Raw genomic sequence first — 19,677 nt, forward strand, 5'->3', positions numbered from 1 at the left:
GTGATTAAGGCTGGAAATCCTGTTCATGTTTACCTGGGAGTAAGCACCGCTAAACTCAATAGGACTTCAATGTAAACATAAGTATGATAGCACTGCTATTTTGAAGTATGTTATTCATTTATTAAATTCATATCCCTCCCTTCCTCCCAAAGGAGGAATGGCACACATGTTTAGCTTTCTGTAATTAACATTCAGCAGAAGGCTGGTATGTATTTAGTTGGTAAGTAATGAGTTAACTCTAGTGTCTTTGCAAAGAGGCAGAGAACAATGCATTAGCTATAAACTCTCACATGCTTAATATGAGAAAAACAACACCTCAAATAAGCTAGCGATTTTTTACATTTCCAGCTGCAAAAGTAAGTGAAAATGATTCACATTGTAACCTATTTCCAAAGTGATATTGCACCTAGTCCCATAAAATGTGAACAAGCACTCTGTTTTCAGTCTATTGAGAAGCATTTCTTTGTAGGCAGACTGGCACAGCATGAAGTGTTATATGGTTATTTGTGTAACACACTTTTTGCTAACAGTTCTTCAAGGATGCAGAACAATATTCTTCCAGGTTTCACATGTGAATGGCTGCCCCTCGAACACTGGGTGTTATGTTGCAATTTCGCACTTACATACACAGCCTCTTCAGCTACATGTGCAAAAAGCAGGCTTAGAGAAACACCTCTGTGAAACAGGAAACCAAAAGTACAAGTTGCCTAGCTACCGAAGACAATACAAATCCGGAATGAATCTGTGAACAGAAGTCCAAGAAATCACACGTGAGCTATTGCAGCAACTAACTGCACCAAAGAAGTGTGACAGTAATGCAGGTACATAATTAAGTACATAATTAAGTAACTCCTATCATATTCTAGGGACGCTGGTGGCACTGTGGTCTAAACCACAGAGCCTAGGGCTTGCCGATCAGAAGGTCGGTGGTTCGAATCCCTGTGATGGGTGAGCTCCTGTTGCTCAGTCCCAGCTCCTGCCCACCTAGCAGTTTGAAAGCATGTCAAAGTGCAAGTAGATAAATAGGTACCACTTTGGCAGGAAGGTAAACGGCGTTTCCGTGCACTGCTCTGGTTTGCCAGAAGTGGCTTCGTCATGCTGGCCACATGACCCGGAAGCTGTCTGCGGACAAACGCCGGCTCCCTCGGCCATTAAAGCGAGAGGAGTGCCACAACCCCAGAGTCATCCGCGACTGGACATAACAGTCAGGGGTCCCTTTATCTTTACCTAACATATTATAACCATCTTTCCTTGATGAATTACAGAATTACAAGGATGGAAGTTTGTAACACTTTGAAAACTTGCTTATAATAGGTTCAATAACTTGCTAGAAACAGAAGGCTTTGTACCTTTTAAGAGCTGCTAAGAATGATTATAATCTTGATTGAGGATTAATGTAAGTGAAGAGTTGGTAGAGCATGAGACTCTTAATCTCAAGGTTGGGGGTTCGAGTCCCTTGTTGGGCAAAAAGAGTCTTGCATTGCATGGGGTTGGAGTAGATGACTCTTGTGGTTCATTACAATTCTACAATTTGTTCAAGAATAAAAGCAAAGCAATAGAGTCCTCTAAGAATTATTTAACCGAATGCACCATTCAGTGCAAAAATTAAGCGCAGAATTAAGTTCTTGAAAATGTGTATGAATTTTGTGGCATCATATTTAAACAGGTCCACAAATGTATACATAAAGCAATATACCTTTTCAAAGTCCTGGACAAATGAATTGCATGGATTTTGACATGGTTAAGATTGGTATATTTCTTTTCAGTCATCCATATTTTATATGGTTGTTTGACATGCTCTTATGTTTCGCAGACTGTTCTTTTGTTACCTTGTGTTGCAGTGCAGAGTTATGGTAAAAGTAGAATTGTTCAATTTTTCATTGACTTGTTATGGGAAGTATCGCTTGTTCTGCCTTCGTGTGTTGATTCTGCAAATAACAAAGGGGATTGTCCCATCTATCTTCTCTATGAAGTTCAAGTGTTAATAAGACAGTCAAGCATTTCCAGGTGATCTTATCAACTGAGGAATCGTATTCTGCACTGCCAAAAATGGCCAAAGGAGCCATCTTTTTCACTTCACTTTCTCACATACACAAATAGCTCCTTAACAGTTCCATTCTCACTCATCTGCTGTAGAAATGGCACATTTTAGCATGCGGATTTCTTTGGGGGAAAGGTGTGAAGTGTGCAATTATTAGAAAACAAGCTACAATTTGTGTTGTACTACAAGAAAGTCCAGTGAAATAGACATCTAGATTCTAGCTTCATAGCATTTCCTGTTTAGATAGTAGATTTAGGGTTAACAAGTTTTTGTGGGTTTTTTGCATAAAGAACACCCAAAGTTTTCCCTACAGCAGGAGTGAGGGAAACTCTGGCTTTCCAGATTTTCTTGTCCTAGTCAGCATAGTCAGTGGTCAGGGATAATGCAAGTTGTAGTGATGTAGTTTAACGACTCTGAAGGGTTACATGTTTCTCTCCCAGAGAGCCAGTGTGGTGTAGTGGTTAAGAGCGGTAGTCTCGTAATCTGGTGAACCGGGTTCGCGTCTCCGCTCCTCCACATGCAGCTGCTGGGTGACCTTGGGCCAGTCACACTTCTCTGAAGTCTCTCAGCCCCACTCACCTCACAGAGTGTTTGTTCTGGGGGAGGAAGGGAAAGGAGAATGTTAGCCGCTTTGAGACTCCTTAAAGGGAGTGAAAGGCGGGATATCAAATCCAAACTCTTCTTCTTCTTCCCCTACCCCTACAGGCAATCATATCAGCCCCACACTTTCCTGTAATCTATCCATCTCCAGTCTGGTGCTCCTGCTGCATTGGACCACAACTCCCATCAGCCTCTGCCATCACAGCCATGTTGAGTGAGACTGATGGGAGTTGTAGTCCAAAGCATCTACAGAGCATCAGGCTGGGGAAGGCTGCTGTAATCACCTGGGTAATGTAAATCTGTGTGGGCACAGATGCAGCTGGAAATAATTTCTGCTTTTGTGGAGGCACAAAGCTGCCACAACAATTGGAATTACTTGTCACGTGCAGCCTGCTTCACATTTTCTGCATGCAATTGTAAGTATATGGACAAGAGGAGCTGCCACTTCTTTCATGCTGTAGGAAATGCGTGAATTGTTCCTTTCACTGCCCTTAACTTTCAGCAGCTGTCACTGCCAAATAACATTGAAGCTGCTCAGGCAGAAAGATATTGCAGAGTTGACAGAGAGGGGGAGACATTTTCTGCAATGCATCAACTAATCCAGTCTGTGGAAGTCTTCTATGGTTTCATCATGTACAGGTTATGGGGAAGGTTTGTATGGAGGAGGAGAATACATTTGATGCATCCTCTCATGTCTTTTCTGTCTATGTATATGCAAAATGGATGAAACAACTCTCATTTTGATTTAGTAATGTGTAACTCTAATGTTGCTAGTTTTTGCAGTTTTAAATAAGTGCAAAGATTTTGTAAGTCAATATGGGTAATCAAAAGCAAGCACTCAAGAGATATTTCTTACCTTCAGTCATCCAATAGTCAAATACTAAGATTGCACTGCAAGGCAATCTTAAAGCCAATCTTATGCATGTCTACTCTGAAGAAGTCCCACTGAGTTCAGGGGGGCTTACTCCCTGCTAAGCATGCTTGGATTGTATCCATGCAACACATACTGAAGAAGTAGAAAAGCAATCACCAATAGTCTTTTCCCAGTAATGCCTTGTAATGCAACCCTATGTGTGTTTAATCAGATATCCTACTAAGATCTAAGGCTTTAGAATTTCAGTGTGAACTCACTTAGCTGGGTGCAAGTTTCATTCAATTCAATGTATAGGATTGTGCTGTTAGTCATTTAGTTTCTACTCCTATTATTTCATATGCATTGGCAAGAAATCAGTGGGGTCTTTTATGATATGTACTAGCTCTCAGTGGCATAGCACTACAGGCTGTCTATCATTTTCTTGTAATTCAATTCAAGCAGTAGGAGAGAAATTTTCTGGGTTCAATGTTTATTAGCATTCAGTATTACCATTGCAAATTTGCTGCAGTGGTTTGGCTTTTGTTTCCTACAGCATCAAATAGTCCTTTTTTTGTTTCCACTGGCTAACTGGTGCTTCAGCTTGTAAAATAAGAGCAAGCTCTATCAAATCATGGCAGCGTCATAGATTTCTTTCCCTAATGAGGAGGCCAATTTCCATGTTGGAAAAGTGTACATTTTGTAACATCAGAATGAATATCTCTCTTTGCAGCTGATCTGGAATTCAATATTTCTGTCGGCTTCTGAATCTGTGCATTAATGAGCTCATCTTTCAAATAGTACAAGATGTAAAGCTGAACAGTAGCTTGCTTACTTTATAGGGGAGGGGGATGAAGTGTCAAAAATAAGCCCTTGTTCTGCCTGCCCATCTGCCTCATATGTATTTGAACCTCCAGTTTCATGTTTAACTTGTAGCTTAAACCTGCTAATAAACTCCCACTACCACAATAAGCATTTTAAACAAACACCTTAAATTCACGCCTTTAAATAGTTGCCTAGTTAAGATCATATAGCTGTGAGATTGACCCATAACTGAAAAAACTTAAACAGGAACAAAAAATAATGTTTATTTTGGGGATCCATAAATGCACAAATTGGAAGATTGCAGGGTAATATATTGACATAATATAAAATGCTACAACTTTAGATGTTATGCCTTTTATAAACTTGGTATTGTTAAGGAATATGGCAGTCATTTGCTTCATTAACCCTCTGTTTAAATGTAGGACCTAAGGTAATTCTTAGGAGGTAATTCTTAAGAGAGCCAGTGTGGTGTAGTGGTTAAGAGTGGTAGACTCATAATCTGGTGAACCGGGTTCGCGTCTCCGCTCCTCCACATGCAGCTGCTGGGTGACCTTAGTCTAGTCACACTTCTCTGAAGTCTCTCAGCCCCACTCACCTCACAGAGTGTTTGTTGTGGGGGAGGAAGGGAAAGGAGAATGTTAGCCGCTTTGAGACTCCTTCGGGTAGTGATAAAGCGGGATATCAAATCCAAACTCCTCTTCTTCTATCTTCTTTGACCCCAGTCAGCACCCTTAGAACAGGTATGGTTTCTAGAATGAAGTTTTCTCTGGCCCAGCCACTAGTGCTTCACATTGGCCTGTTGGATGTTTGGCCCCACAACGTCTTTCTGAAGAAGTTTTCGCTTTAGTCAGGACCACCATCCTGAATACTATGGCTTCAGGTTCCCAGTTGTCTGCTTGCTGGAGCATCTCTGCTTTCCTAAGCACAACGCTTCTGGAATCCTCTGGTCATTTGCTGTTATCTTGTGCCCCTTTCCCTTCTTTCTTCAGGCCACAAGTCTTCTGCTGAGGCTCAGCCACCTACTGGACTCCTCCTCAACTCTATCTTTCTGCTCTACCTCTTCTTCAATTTTCTGTCTACCTTTCTCATGCACTTCTATGCCTTTCAGCTCTTAATTCCACCCCTCCACTGTTTGATGTATCCTTTAATTTTTTTTTTATTAGCAATGGCTTTTGGTAATAAAGTGTGGCCACTTCCCAGGATGTCCTTTTATTGGTCCTTATCTAATGGCCCATTGGAGTTATTTTGTAGATAAAGGTAAAGGACCTCTGGACAGTTAAGTCCAGTCAAAAGCAACTATGGGGTTGTGATGCTCATCTTGCTTTCAGGCCAAGGGAGCCAGCATTTGTCCACAGACAGCTTTCCGGGTCATGTGGCCAGCATGATTAAACCGCTTCTGGCACAGCGGGACACTGTGACTGAAACCAGAGCGCACGGAAATGCCGTTTACCTTCCAACCGCAGTGGTACCTATTTATCTACTTGCACTGGCATGCTTTTGAACTGCTAGGTTGGCAGGAGCTGAGACAGAGCAACGGGAGCTCACTCCGTTGCGGGAATTTGAAACGCTGACCTTCAAATCAGCAAGCCCAAGAAGCTCAGTGGTTTAGACCACAGTGCCACCTGCATCTCTGCCAGTTATTTTATACTGAACCTCAGAATACCAATTGGACCAGACCTTCCAAGTGTCCCTATTTTCCAGAGACAGTCCCAGATTTACAGAAGCCAACCCAGTTTCTGATTTGATCCTGGAATGTCCTGTTCTTCCTTAGGACATTCCTATTTTCATCAGAGAAATGTTGGAGGGAGTTATGCCACCCCCCGAACCAAGGAGATAAGTAGCTACAATGGTACCTCGGGTTACATACACTTCAGGTTACATATGCTTCAGGTTACAGACTCCGCTAACCCAGAAATATTACCTCAGGTTAAGAACTTTGCTTCACGATGAGAACAGAAATCGTGTTCCGGCAGCGCGGCAGCAGCTAAAGTGGTGCTTCAGGTTAAGAACAGTTTCAGGTTAAGAACTAACTCTGGGACGAATTAAGTACTTAACCCGAGGTACCACTGTATACAACCTTTAGAAGATATCTGAAGGCAACCCTGTATAGGGAAGCTTTTAAATATTTAATGGTGTTTTCTATATATGTTGGAAGCTGCCCAGAGTGATTGTGGCAACCCAGTCAGATGGGCAGGGTTGTGGTTGTTGTTGTTGTTGTTGAATAGGATGTCCCTATTTTCATTGGAGAAATATGGGAGGGTATGTTAGATGTTCCTACTGAGTATAAATATCCAGGACATTCACTTTCTGTACCATGAGCTGCAAAAGGCGTTTCCTTCCTTAGCAACTGTAACCAAGGCTTCTGTTACCATTCTTGCTTGCAGACTTGGTAACCGTCACAGAGGTCTGAGTCCTAATCAGATAGTTTTACCTTATGTTTCATTGAACATGGAAGTATTCAATCACAGGACCAAAACTATATCCATTCCTAACTCTAATGGCTTGCCCTTTCACCTCAAGTAATGATAAATAGTTTCTTCCCTTGTGAAGACAACGTAAAACCGTGTCTCATAGGCTTTTATCTGTAAGAATATATGAATCAGTGGAGCCCAGGACATCTCCTTTAAGAAGTCCATTGAGCTTCTTATCAGATAGCTGATATGCACAATATGTTTCATTGCTCCTGAATTCTGTAAACACTTTGATATATTCATAATGGTTTCCCTAGCCAGTTGTCAAAAATGAACAAATGAAAATAATAAAAAAATCAAGATTATGCTAGACAAATTCAGAAGCATCCCTGCTGCTGCTATGTGCAGCAATTCCTAAGATTCAACAAAGTGCTTAAAGCTGTATCTTAGAAGGTGCCTGACTTCAATGGCAGCGTTTTCAGAAGTTGCAACAGAAAAAAGGACCCATGATGATAATTAATACCTAATGGTGTTTAAATGCTGCTGCTTCTGTCGTTGCATAGCAACTGACATATCACAGGCCTGCCAGTGTGCAATAAAAGAAAGAGGCACTAATAAAAGAAAGGAAAGAGTGAGGCACTATTCCCCTCTGCCCCTCAAACTAGCTTCCCCCTTTTGTTTTCTAACTGGACTTTTTCCCTATATGAGATCCCTCTGGAGCCCTAGCCCTGGTTTGTGGCATGGAAAAAGAAAATTAAACGGTGTGGGGAAACCTGAAAACCTATAACTGAATTAAACAAAAAGGCTTTCTTCTTCTTCTTCTGCAAAATGTAGCTTTGACCAGAAATCCACCAGTGATAGTGTAGTTATCTTAATGTAATATTGCAGTCTTTCTCTTTTTTTTAAGGCTCCCTTCCCTTTTAAAATAGGATTGACATTCTCTGCCCAAGGCTGGAACTGATCTTAACTCATGAGTTAAGATCATGGATTTAAGTGATAAAAAGTGTATTGATTTCTTTTGTTGTGGTTTAATGGCACTAAGCAAGACAGAGGATGTGAAAGGGTACAATTATTCCCGAAATGTGGCCTTTTCAAGCTTATGAAATCATTTAGCTCTTCATACTCTTTATTTTTTTCTTTCTCCAACTATAGATGTGTTCAGGCTCTTATCTGGACATGTGAACAACACAGTTGGGAGCAATGGCGCTCATGCAAGCTCTGCCTCCAATACCCCATGAATGCCACGCTGCCTGTTCAGTTCCCAACCATCATTGTGTTGACTGGGGACCCCGATAAAGCAGAGCCCCAAATTGTGCTCATTCAAGAGAACACTAGTAGAAGCCCCCAGCATCTTGAGATCTTTCCACAGGGCCTGCAAGATGGAGCTGTTCCGACCTGGTCTTTGGGCTGGACTCACTCACCTCACAGAGTGTTTGTTGTGGAGGAGGAAGGGAAAGGAGATGGTTAGCCTCTTTGAGACTCCTTAAGGGGAGTGAAAGGAGGTGTATCAAGTCCAAACTCCTCCTCCTCCTCTTCTTTTTCTTCTTCTTCTTCGGATACAATTTTAACATACTTAGGTGCAAAAGATCCTTGTTCATGCCCTGATCATGATTTGATTAGGCCATGAAGGTTAGAACAAGCAATTACCCGTTTAGGATGACCCATTTGTGCCATTGCCTCAGATATCTGGTAATGAAATATGGCAGGTTCTCTTGCTTTGGAAGTCCAATATGGCCTCTACACCTCATTTTACCACACCACATGGTATGAAGGCTGTAATGGTTATATGGTTGTGTTTTATTTGGTGTTTGGTGCTTTGCTATTCTTGGTTCGTAAGATCACACCACCATTGTACAAAAGAGGTCAAGTATAAGCTCATGGGATGGGAAGGAGGCCCTTTGTTGCTGAATTAATTATTATAGATCCAATTGATTGATTGATTGATTGATTGATTATATTTATTACCTACCCTTCACCTAAAGACTCCAGGGCAGGTTACATCAAAAGATAAAACTACAAAATGCAATAGTTGAAATCCCAGTACAAATTACAGCGGAAGAAAATGCAAACCAGCAGAGTAGAAGGGGTGGCACTGACTAAAAAGCCATCTCACCCCACTCCCCCAAAAGCCTGGACAAAGAATGCACCCTGACCTGTTGTTGAAAGCTAAACAACAGCCTTTATCTATCTAGTACCCACCAGATGCTTTGGACTATGACTCCCAATAATCCCATTTAGCTCAAAACATCTGGGAGGCACCAGGTTGGCAAAGGTTGCTGTACAATGTTGGCACAAAGGGCTTCTTGGAGAAGACAGCATTCCACAACCTAGGGGGCTACCTCTGAAACTGTTTTCACACACATTTCGTTTTCACTTGCTTTATATTTTGATCTGTTACTATGTTGTGTTACATTGACTTTCATTCTGATACTTTGTGTTAATTGAGTCAATGTTTTGTTTTACTGTTAGCCACGTTGGGCTTCCTTTGGTTAGGAAAACTGCAATATAAGCAATAAATAAAACAAATTTTAAATGTTCATTTAGAGAAACAAAGCCATGGAAGTGCCCAAGAAAGATGTTAAATTATTTTTGTATGCTACAACTGCTGCTCGTATTTTATTAGCTAAAAAGTGGAAAACCCAAGAATTACCAATGATAGAAGAATGGCAGATGAAGATGATGGATTTTTCGGAGCTAGCCGACCTAACTGGAAGAGTCCACAACCAGAAGAAGGAGGAGTACCAGGAAGAATGGAAAAAAATTAATGATTATTTAATTAAATAAGTTAAGTTAAATTAGTTGGAAATAACTTGCAGATAACTAATAGGCTTGGGATTTTATATAAGTTAAGTGATGAATCAATTTGTATAATTTCAAAAGGTAACGATTGAAAGATGTTAAAGCTAAAGGTACATTTTATAAGAAGTGTGATTTGGAAAACCGTTAAATGGATATGCATGAAAATTCAACCAAGGGGAAGCAAGGAAGTCACTTAACAATGTTAATGAGTATAATTTCTAATAAGATTATGATTTGTGTTTGTTTGTTTGTTTGTTTGTCTTGTTTGTTTATAATTTTGTGAAAATTAATAAAAAAAATTGGGGGGGGGCTAGAGAAACAAAGCCATGATATTAATATAACAAAACAAACAAACAAACAAACGCATCCCTCTAGGCAGGGAAATATGTTGCGTATTGTCATCAACAGAGAAGCAATTGTGTTTCATGTCTGCTGGGACCTGGTCATAGCTTTCAGAGATTCAGTACAGTGTTTCATGTCAAAAATTGAATTGATCCATGATGGCTTTTGCTTTCCAGTCTATGCTGTGCTGGAAAAAAGGACCATTCCCTTGTCTCATGGTTCTGTGATGGAGTTAACAACCTAGCAAAATAGTTTCATTAGGAAGTAAACCTCTCCCTGGTGAAGCATTTCTATATAGTGTTTCATTACCAGCAGGGAGGTTTAAACCTGGACCTGAGGGAGTTAACTCTTCACTGTTAAAGAGCTCTCTTGACAGTTAAATAGATTAACTCCCCTGGATGTATTATTTTTCTTGGTAATGGAATTAGCTTTGTCGCAATACAGTTTTGTATAAGGAAGATGCATCTCCATTGCATGACAAAATAGTTCTCTGAATACTTCAGTGATTGGTTCACTTTCTGCCTTAAGTATTATTTTTTAAAAATGGGCCTTGAGGAAAAAAGGATGGCAGTTTTTTATGTCTTTGGCAGCAAGGATATTGACTTGCTAATGCCATGGTTTCAAGCTAGTAGGTGGGAAAGGGCCGGTCAGTTATTCAGTTTTGTAGTAAGAAATGTAACAATGAAGATAGGGTGGCCACTTAGGTAAAGGTAAAGGGACCCCTTACCATTAAGTCCAGTCGCGGACGACTCTGGGGTTGCACTGCTCATCTTGCTTTACTGGCCAAGGGAGCCGGCGTACAGCTTCTGTGTCATGTGGCCAGCATGACCAAGCCGCTTCTGGCGAACCAGAGCAGTGCACAGAAACGCCGTTTACTTTCCCGCCAGAGTGGTATCTATTTATCTACTTGCATTTCATGCTTTCGAACTGCTAGGTTGGCAGGAGCAGATTTATATGTATAGATATAAATTTAGAAACAGTTACTTTAATTTAAACTGAAATACAACTTATCTCATCATGTCAAGATGCTGTTGATGAGCAACTTGTTCTCTCTTACATTTTTAAAAAATCTTTAAAGCAGACTTGGACTGGACAGGCCATCAAACAGCAGGCTGTGAAGTTGGACACATGGGCAATTCTAGGAGTGGGGTGCACTGAACAAACATTGCTTGTGCAATGGAGTTTTCCTCCTCCCGGCCTCCCCATACCCTGAAATGGCTGCTCTAACATGGAGCTAAATGCCATAAACTGTACGTTACATTAATCTAGTATCCTGCCATAACTGAGCACATGCATGCCAGTTTAGCATTCTGTGAGGACATTCCATTCTCCCTACTCAATAGTTTCCTACCCTCCCAATACAGCACATGCTCGGTGCTTATCAGGCTTTTTTTGGGGGGTGGGGGTGGTGTAAGGATTTTTTCCATGGTTATTATTTGTGCTTCAGCAAACCCTGGGTTTTCCTCTAGCTTGTTGATACCTTGTGTGCCTTTCTGACAACATCTTGTGGCACTCATGGCCTGAAGATCAGAAATGGATAAATATATTTGCCAAGTTAATATGTAATCAAACTAAAGCATCTGTAGTTTGGGGTTTCCTGGCTCCATTATTCTGCTCAGTGGTGCTGTCAAGAGTGGAATTTTGGGCAGAAGACCAGAACCCCATTCAACACAATGAACAGGAGGACACCCGTGTCCCCAAATGCAGCAGGTTTGGCTTATCATATTTAAAGTTAAGTGAAATACTACGCATTACCATATAAAGAGAGGGGTCCTGCTCATATGACCATTCATTTCAGAGCCTAAAACTGTATCACTGCCTCAGCTTCCTTCCTGGACCTTTTTCGTGGATGGAGCCACAGTCCTATGCAGGCTAACTGAACTTCTTGGGGCTTGTTTCTAAGTGAACTTGCAGAGGAGAGGATTTAAGGAAGGATCACCATTAAAAAGTAGGAAAAGCGAATGTATTGGCATGAAAATGCTTATCTTCTCCACTTCTGAATGAGAGCGCCTTTGATTATATCTGTCACAACAACATAATAAACTACTTCCAGCATTGCAATGATGCATTTGAAGCAAGTTCTCTGGGAGTGGATTTTAGCTGAAGTCCTGCTGGTTTGCCTAGTCCTTTAATGCTACTTTAGTGGAGATTTGAAAAAAGTGCCTCCCTCCCTAACAGAAATTATTTCTAAATCTGTCTTTTGGTTGGAAGAGGGAATGAATATTTAGCAGCTGACTGGTAAGTAGGGAGGCTAATCCAACATTCATTCTGGATTATGATATTGTCATGCAGTAAATCATAATTGTGACTGCAATCCTATACCCACATACCTGGGGAGTAAGCCCCATTGGATTCAAAGGGGGTTTCTAAGTTGTTATATTCATAGGATGGTGCCATAGTAAGACTGGCCATATCATTCTCTGAACTACAATGTATTTGGTGAGCAGTAACTATAATACTGTAAGAGAGGCACAACAGGGATTATGCAGGTAACTGAGCAATTAATACACATATAACCAGATTACAATGACAATACTGTAGCAATGTTCTTTAAAATATGAAAGATCCAGCTAAAATAATAACAATCAAGTGGCAAATGTTCATAAGGAATAAGGAATGTTCATGTGGCACTTTTAAAGTATTAAGAGTGGACAGCACACTTGAAGCATGGGAATATGGGCAAGACTGTGACAGCATGAGTCATCATTCATTTTGCCAGTATGGACACCTGTCATATCAGTTAAGAGAGAAGCATGGTTGTGCTCTGCTTGGGAATTTGCTGCGAGTTCTATCTTCATTGTGCTAATAAGTGATTTTGGACAAAGCATCAGAGGGGATATTTTTCTCAGGTCCACAGCAGAAAGAGGGTTAATTTCCTCATCTCCATCTGCTGCAAGCCTTATAACAATCACCTCCCATAAATGCTATTTCCTTTTTCAAAAAGTGTGCATGTTTAAATGCAAGGTATCTTCAATTCCATGTTTAGCTTGTCCCTTAGTAAAAGGCCTGAGTGGTAGCAGAGTGTTTTGCTTGGAAAGCTCAGCTCTTCAATAAAGTGACCTTGGTTTTGTTTCATGTTAAGTGAAACTGAAACTGACTGGACAAAGTATAAGGTCAGATATCCAAGTGGAAGGATGGGTGATACTGTCGGCACCTAAAATACGGATTTTCCTGTTCATAGAGGAGCAACATGGATAAGTTACTATATTTTCTGCTGAGGTCATGGTGGCCCTGAGGTGGCAAAGTGCGGTTTTGTGCTCTGTCAAACCATGTTTGTAGAGCTTAAACTTAAGGAGCATGTTGCTGATAATGCCAAGGTTGCAGGTTCGATCCCCGTATGGGACAGCTGCATATTCCTGCATTACAGGTAGACTGGATGATCTTCAATGTCCCTTCCAACTATACAATTCTATGAATGGAGGGGAAGGGGAATATTATTGTTTCATGCCAGCTGCTCTGTTTTGGGCCCTTCTGGCAGGCGCGCACATGATGCGTAAAAGAATCCTAGGATGCTTCAGAGAAGACCTGGTCTAGAAAAATCTGGGGAGCGCAACTAGAGTCCCTTGTCCGAGGAGAAGAAGATAAAAAACAACAACATATGGGCGCATGGGCCGAGACCAGAGCATCCCTCGCTCTTGGAGACCCGGCCAGATCGCCTTCCCCGTGGAAGCGCCGACTGCAGGCAAACGGAATGGCAGGCGCGCGGCTCTTGAGGTTCCCTGGCTCCACCTCCCCGCCTGCGTTACCGCGCCCGCCCCGCTCTGGGAAGGAGGGAGGCGGGCAGGCGGAGGGGCGAAGCTGCCGCTCGGAGGGCCATCCTTGCCGGCGCCGAGGGGGTTAAGCAGCTGGGTTGTGCGGAGGCCGCCGCTCGGCTCGGCTCTGTTCTGCTGAGAGTCGGGGATCGCTCTGCCAGTGGGAAGATGGCGACGGAAGGAGCGAGCGGGGAGCCCGGCTCTGGCAACCGGGGCGATCCGGAGGCAGCGGTAGGCGAAGCGCGGGGCTTGCGGTGCGCGGCGCGGGGCTGGAGTAGGCGGCTGCCTTATCCGCTGCCGGCGGTCTGAGCTCCGCGCTGGCTAGCTCTCGGGCTGGTGCTTTGCGCCCAAGCGGGAGAAGACGCACCTCTCGAGGCTGGGAGAGCGGAGCGCGCCGAGCGAGCGCGGGCCCGGCGCGATTTGTGGGGTGAAAAGCGCGCATTGGGTATGGGTCTTTACGCAGAGGAAAGGGTGTCTTGGCGTCTGACCCCCGGAGAAATGGGGGCTGGAGGGCTCGGAGCTCGGGCGCAGGCACACCTGCAGTCCCCAGGGATCTCTCCTGCCTCGATCGCAGCCCGACGGGAGAGAGAGATCGGGGAGGGGAAGCCGGACGGACCCTGGAGACGCCTGGAGAGGCGACCAGGGGAGGCCCCGCCGCTGTGATCGTGCGCCCTTGGCGGGGATGGGTGGACATTGGCCGCCCCTCCGACGCCCCTCCCCTCGATCTGGGGATCTTTCGAGGAGGTCTTTGTAGAGGGAGAAGATCCCCTGCTTTTTCCAGGAGGCGGCTCCCTTTTGTTTTCGCGTGTGTGTGTGTATTGGGCTGGAGGAACGCGGGCTTTTCTCCTCGCTTGCGGGACGGGTGAAACACAAGGGTCCTCCCCGACAGCCCTGGTGGGCTGGCGGCGCGTCACAGAGCATTGACAGCCACAGATCGCCCGCAACCATTTCCAAGGCGGAGGGAGTGGGGGGGGGGCTCATCGCCCTGGAATTAATTCCCTCCCCTTCCATATGCGCTGCCTCCCCCGCCCCACCAAGCCCCCAAATAACAAGCGTGGGATATTGCCAGAAGCATTATCGGGGGGTTGGGAAGGGTGATGATGGTCACGTTTGGATCCCTACCTCTGTTGAAGACTTTATATTAGAAACATAGCTGGGTCACTTAAACTGGGGAATGTTTGGGATGCGGGTGGGCGTTGAAGATCAGGTGGTTTTCCCCCCTTGAGAACAATAAGCCTATTTTAATCCTCTGTTGTTCTTTCCCCCTCTTCTGCATCCAAGTGGTGGAACAGGAAAGATCTATCTTGTTCTCTTTTTTTGCTATCGTTGCTGGAGGCTTTCTCTCACGCGAGTACAAGACCTGTTTAAATTTCCCCCAAGTACAGACCGAATTTAGGGTTTGCCACTTCTCCTGACAGGCTGCTTGACAGCCTTTCCTAGCTAGACTCCCCTACCGCCCAACCACAGTTGTCACGGATGTGCCCTTTTGTTTTCTGATTCATAGGTCAATTTCTAGGCCACTCGCTTTTCTGATTTAATTGGGTGGCAAGTGGAAAGGCATGGAAAAATCCATGCTTTGATTATTCCCTCCGCCCCGAAGGTTGCCAATCAAAATTCTCTTGTCACTTGAAGCAGCATGCAGTTGTTTGCACATAAGATCAAGATATCACCCCTCCTCTGCTTTGCCTGCTCAGGATTTTGGGGAGGGGGCTGGCCCAAAAGGAGGCCAGGGGAAGGACCCTAACCTAAGTAGCAGAGCACATGCAGAAAGCCCTACTTTCAGCTGAAAGACTCTTGTCTGGAACCCTGGAGAGCTACTGCCAATGCTAAACTAGCTTGACCAATGGTCTGACTCTATAAGACATTTTCCTGTCTCTCATGCAGACTGATCTGTGGTGTCATCATTTTTTTATACGTTCGAAACACTTCTTTTTTCAGTAACAACAACAACATTTTAGGAAACTGCCATAAAATTTGATTTTTGAGGGGCAGGGAGGACTTTCTGGCAACAACCTAGCACATCAGAAGGAAATCTATTCTAATGGAAATTCTGTGAAATGGGTCCAAACTGGCACTTAAGGCAGCACCACACATTGCGACTGTTATGCCAATGTTTCCCATAGCAAACTCGTAATGTGTGGATGTAATAAATACGTATACACGTGTTGTTAAACATCTGCATGCATGGCTCTGATGTTTAACAATACCTGGAGCTACTCAATTTAGAGTCCTGAATTTAAGTGTTCGATGTGACTTAATGGATTTTTCAGCTGTATAGTACAAACACTTTATTAAACTCCCATTCAAACTGGTTGGAACTAATCTGCTTAAAGATCTTGAACAGGCAAGCAGCTGAATCAGTTGGTTTTTATTGTTTAGGTATGAGAGATTCCTAAAGTAAACATGCTAATTACTGAAGAGTAAATTAATTTTTTTATAGCTATAGCCATTGGTAATACAACCCAGAGAGATATTTTAAATGAACCTGTCAGTCATACACGCAGGAAGCCTGTATGTGACTGGTTTTATACTTGGTATTTTTGAAAATCAGGTCACTTATTTCTATATAGGGAGTCAGAAGGCTATTTATAAGCACCTACCTTATTAAAAAGTTGTTACTTTGAGGTTGATATGAAAGACTTTTCAAGCTGCCTAGTTTCCCCCCCCCCCATAAATACTGAATTTATTCCCTAACTTAACTAAAAAGAGGGGATGAGATGGGCTTATTTTTCCAAACAGTTAGGACATTTTAGAAAAGGCTACATTAGAGTTGCAGTGTGGGGTACACTTACCAGGGAGTAAATTCCACTGAGGCCAGGAGAACATGGTGTTGAAGTAACTAGGCTACTAAAACAGCGTTATTGGTTTTTCTTCTGAATAAAGAAGAAAAGCTAGTATCTTTACTAAGAGATAGATTTTGGATTTTTGCCCAGATTAATTTGTAACTTGGAAGTTCAGTAGGATTTCCAGCAGAGTACTTTCAGTTGAATGTAAGCCACGCAGCTTAGTTTTTCCAGCCCTCAAAGTATAGATAGCCCAATAAACAATTTAAAAGGAACGACAATGGTTATAGAGCGGAGTTCTAATGTTACTTAACTTTCAGCATAAGGCTGCCATTTTAAGCACAACTGCCTTGAGGTATTTTATGCTAGCTGCTGTTTCCAGGACATCTTATGAAAGTGGAGGTGGGGGGGGGGGCGGGGGACCCAGTAACTTTTAGCAGTAATACTGGCAGGCTTCTGCAGGAAGACGAAAAAATGCACAGAATACTATGGAAAAAAATAAGCCTGCCTTTTAATGTCAGCAAGAAATTTATGACTGAAAAAAGAAGAGACTTCTTTAATGGCCATATTTGGGAAGGAAGCCAAGATTCTTCCCATTCTCAGCTTTCCTGAACTAAACCGTAGCAGTTGGTATGTGGGGGATGCAAACCTGAGTATCTGCTTTGTTGCCATGGTAATAGGGATGAGGGGAAACTTGAAGGCAGTTGGTGTGATTCACCCCTCACACCTACATGAAGCTGAAGAACACATAGCCAGCGAAGTCTGTGTGAAAGGCATCCTTCATGATGGGGCCTAGCTCAGAGCAGCTGCCAAGCGTGCAAAAAGTCACAGGTTCCATGTCTGACATCTCCAGACAGGGCTGGGAGAGAATGTCTGTCTGAAACTCTGGAAAGCGACTGCAGCTAGTCAATGTAAACCAGGGTGATCCAAGTCATCCCTCCTCCTTCACGAAGCCTGGTTGCTCTTTTCCAGCTTTGGAAAGGAGGTGGGAAGGCTCTAGGGCCTGCCAGAGCCTAGCACCTCCTTCCCCAAGCCCAAGTGCCTCACTTATCCAGCTTTGGGAAGGCAGCGCGAAGGCAGGCTGGGAGCGAGTGTCACATTTTGGGCTCGCTCCCCATCAGTGTTAGAAACTCAGATATATCAGTTGGGCACCAAATAGCTCCTTAAATCAAGGTTACAGCTGCCATAACGGAATGTCTAGTTGCCATTTTGGAACAAGACAGCTCCAAAGTCTTATGATGGACGAGACCTAAACAGCCTCGGTCCTGTATACCTGAAGGAGCATCTCCACCCCCAGTGTTCTGCCCAGACACTGAGATCCAGCGCCGAGGCCCTTCTGGCAGTTCCCTCATTGCGAGAAGTGAGGCTACAGGGAACCAGGCAGAGGGCCTTCTCGGTAGTGGTGCCCGCCCTCCCATCAGATGTCAAGGAAATAAGCAGCTATCTTATTTTTAAGATATCTGAAGGCAGCCCTGTTTAGGGAAGTTTTTAATATTTAATGCTGTATTGTTTTTAACACTCGATTGGGAGCCGCCCAGAGTGGCTGGGGAAACTCAGCCAGATGGGCAGGGTATAAATAATAAATTATTATTATTATTATACCTAGTTCAGATGACAACCTTGAGCTGGGTTAAGAGCATCAAGAACTTAGAAGAAAAGTCACTTGATCCAGGCACAGTCCACTTATATACTGGCCTATTCCTACCTCTTTTTCTTAATGGCGACACGGACGATTCCTAACATCAGAATCTTCTTCACAACTGTGAGCAGGACAGTGGGGTGGGATAAGTGAAGACAAGCTACAACAGTTAACTACTATAACCTTGTTCACTGCTCCTGCTCAGGCTGCACAGAAAAAGCATTTTGGTTTCTGAAATTCTGAAGCACTATTTCTGGGTTAGCGGAGTCTGTAACCTGAAGCGTATGTAACCTGAAGCGTATGTAACCCGAGGTACCACTGTATATCATTTCCCAGTAAACTTTAACCTTACTACAATACCACCACATATAATAAAGATAACCTTCTTTCTCTTCACATTTCCAACACTTATTTGATTTAGATTTATACATTTTTGCCAATTTACTGTTTCCATGAGACTTTCTACTGAATCAGCCCAGCTGTTCCCAACCTTGCACTCTCCAGATATGGCTGAACTCCAGCTCCCATCAGCACCAGCCCATATTGCCAGTGGTCAGTGGCTCCCAGAATACATAGCATTTGTGCACCAGTATTTCATGCTCTTTACTGGTGCCAGCAATGTTGGCATGCAAATACTAAAGATGGTGTGCTGTACGTGGTACCAAGCCTTTCAACATGATGCTCATAGCACAGAAGGGCTTTCCTGTGGCTTGTGTTGTACCTTAATAAGACTGGCCTTAAGGACCTCATGGTCCTAAAGGCTGTTTCAAACCTTATTTGTGGTGGCTGATTTCTGGGCTCACAGGTGTGGTCTGTTTATGTGATCTGTCTGATGTAAATTGCTTATGGGTTCCAAGTGCGCTAACATCCATTTTTTACAATAGTGGGGGACAATTCTGGCCTCATTTCATGTGAGCTGGGGTGAAGGGTGGGGAAAGAGTGTGGGAAGGGGGGGGGATGTATCACCCAGTTTTGGATTTGAGTCCTGCCCGCTGCAGGTGTGTGACCTCTAACATATTTCCCCTGAGGGAACAGTACCATTTGACAGAAACTCCTAATATATAAAGTACATTTACAGTGGTACCTCGGGTTACAGACTCTTCAGGTTACAGACTCCCCTAATCCAGAAATAGTACCTCAGGTTAAGAACTTTGCTTCAGGATGAGAACAGAAATCGCACGCCAGTGGCAGCGGGAAGCCCCATTAGCTAAAGTGGTACGTCAGGTTAAGAACAGTTTCAGGTTAAGAATGGACCTCCAGAACGAATTAAGTTCTTAACCTGAGGTACCACTGTATTAGGAGCATTACAGGCATCACAGGCTGTGAAGGAAGTAGCAGTTGAGATCCATTCAGACTGTTTGCATTTCACAAACCTCTATCTATACCAGCTCATAGAATCATAGAGTTGGAAGAGACCACAAGGGCCATCGAGTCCAACCCCCTGCCAAGCAGGAAACAGCATCAGAGCACTCCTGACATATGGTTGTCAAGCCTCTGCTTAAAGACCTCCAAAGAAGGAGACTCCACCACACTCCTTGGCAGCAAATTCCACTGTCGAACAGCTCTTACTGTCAGGAAGTTCTTCCTAATGTTTAGGTGGAATCTTCTTTCTTGTAGTTTGGATCCATCTGTTGA

General features: G+C 43.4%; 1 protein-coding gene across 1 annotated transcript in view; it reads left to right on the forward strand.

The window, feature by feature from the left end:
• Nucleotides 1-8,663: 8,663 nt before the first annotated feature.
• CTTNBP2 (cortactin binding protein 2) overlaps nucleotides 8,664-19,677 on the forward strand; it is a 121,206-nt gene continuing 110,192 nt past the window's right edge. The window contains 2 exon segments of the mRNA XM_083399325.1: nucleotides 8,664-10,624; nucleotides 12,880-13,851. Of these exon segments, the coding sequence (XP_083255451.1) occupies nucleotides 13,789-13,851 (63 nt within the window). The 5' untranslated portion in view covers nucleotides 8,664-10,624; nucleotides 12,880-13,788.

The sequence above is a fragment of the Podarcis tiliguerta genome (genome assembly GCF_965153285.1).
Source record: "Podarcis tiliguerta genome assembly, chromosome: 10".
NCBI lineage: Eukaryota > Metazoa > Chordata > Lepidosauria > Squamata > Lacertidae > Podarcis > Podarcis tiliguerta.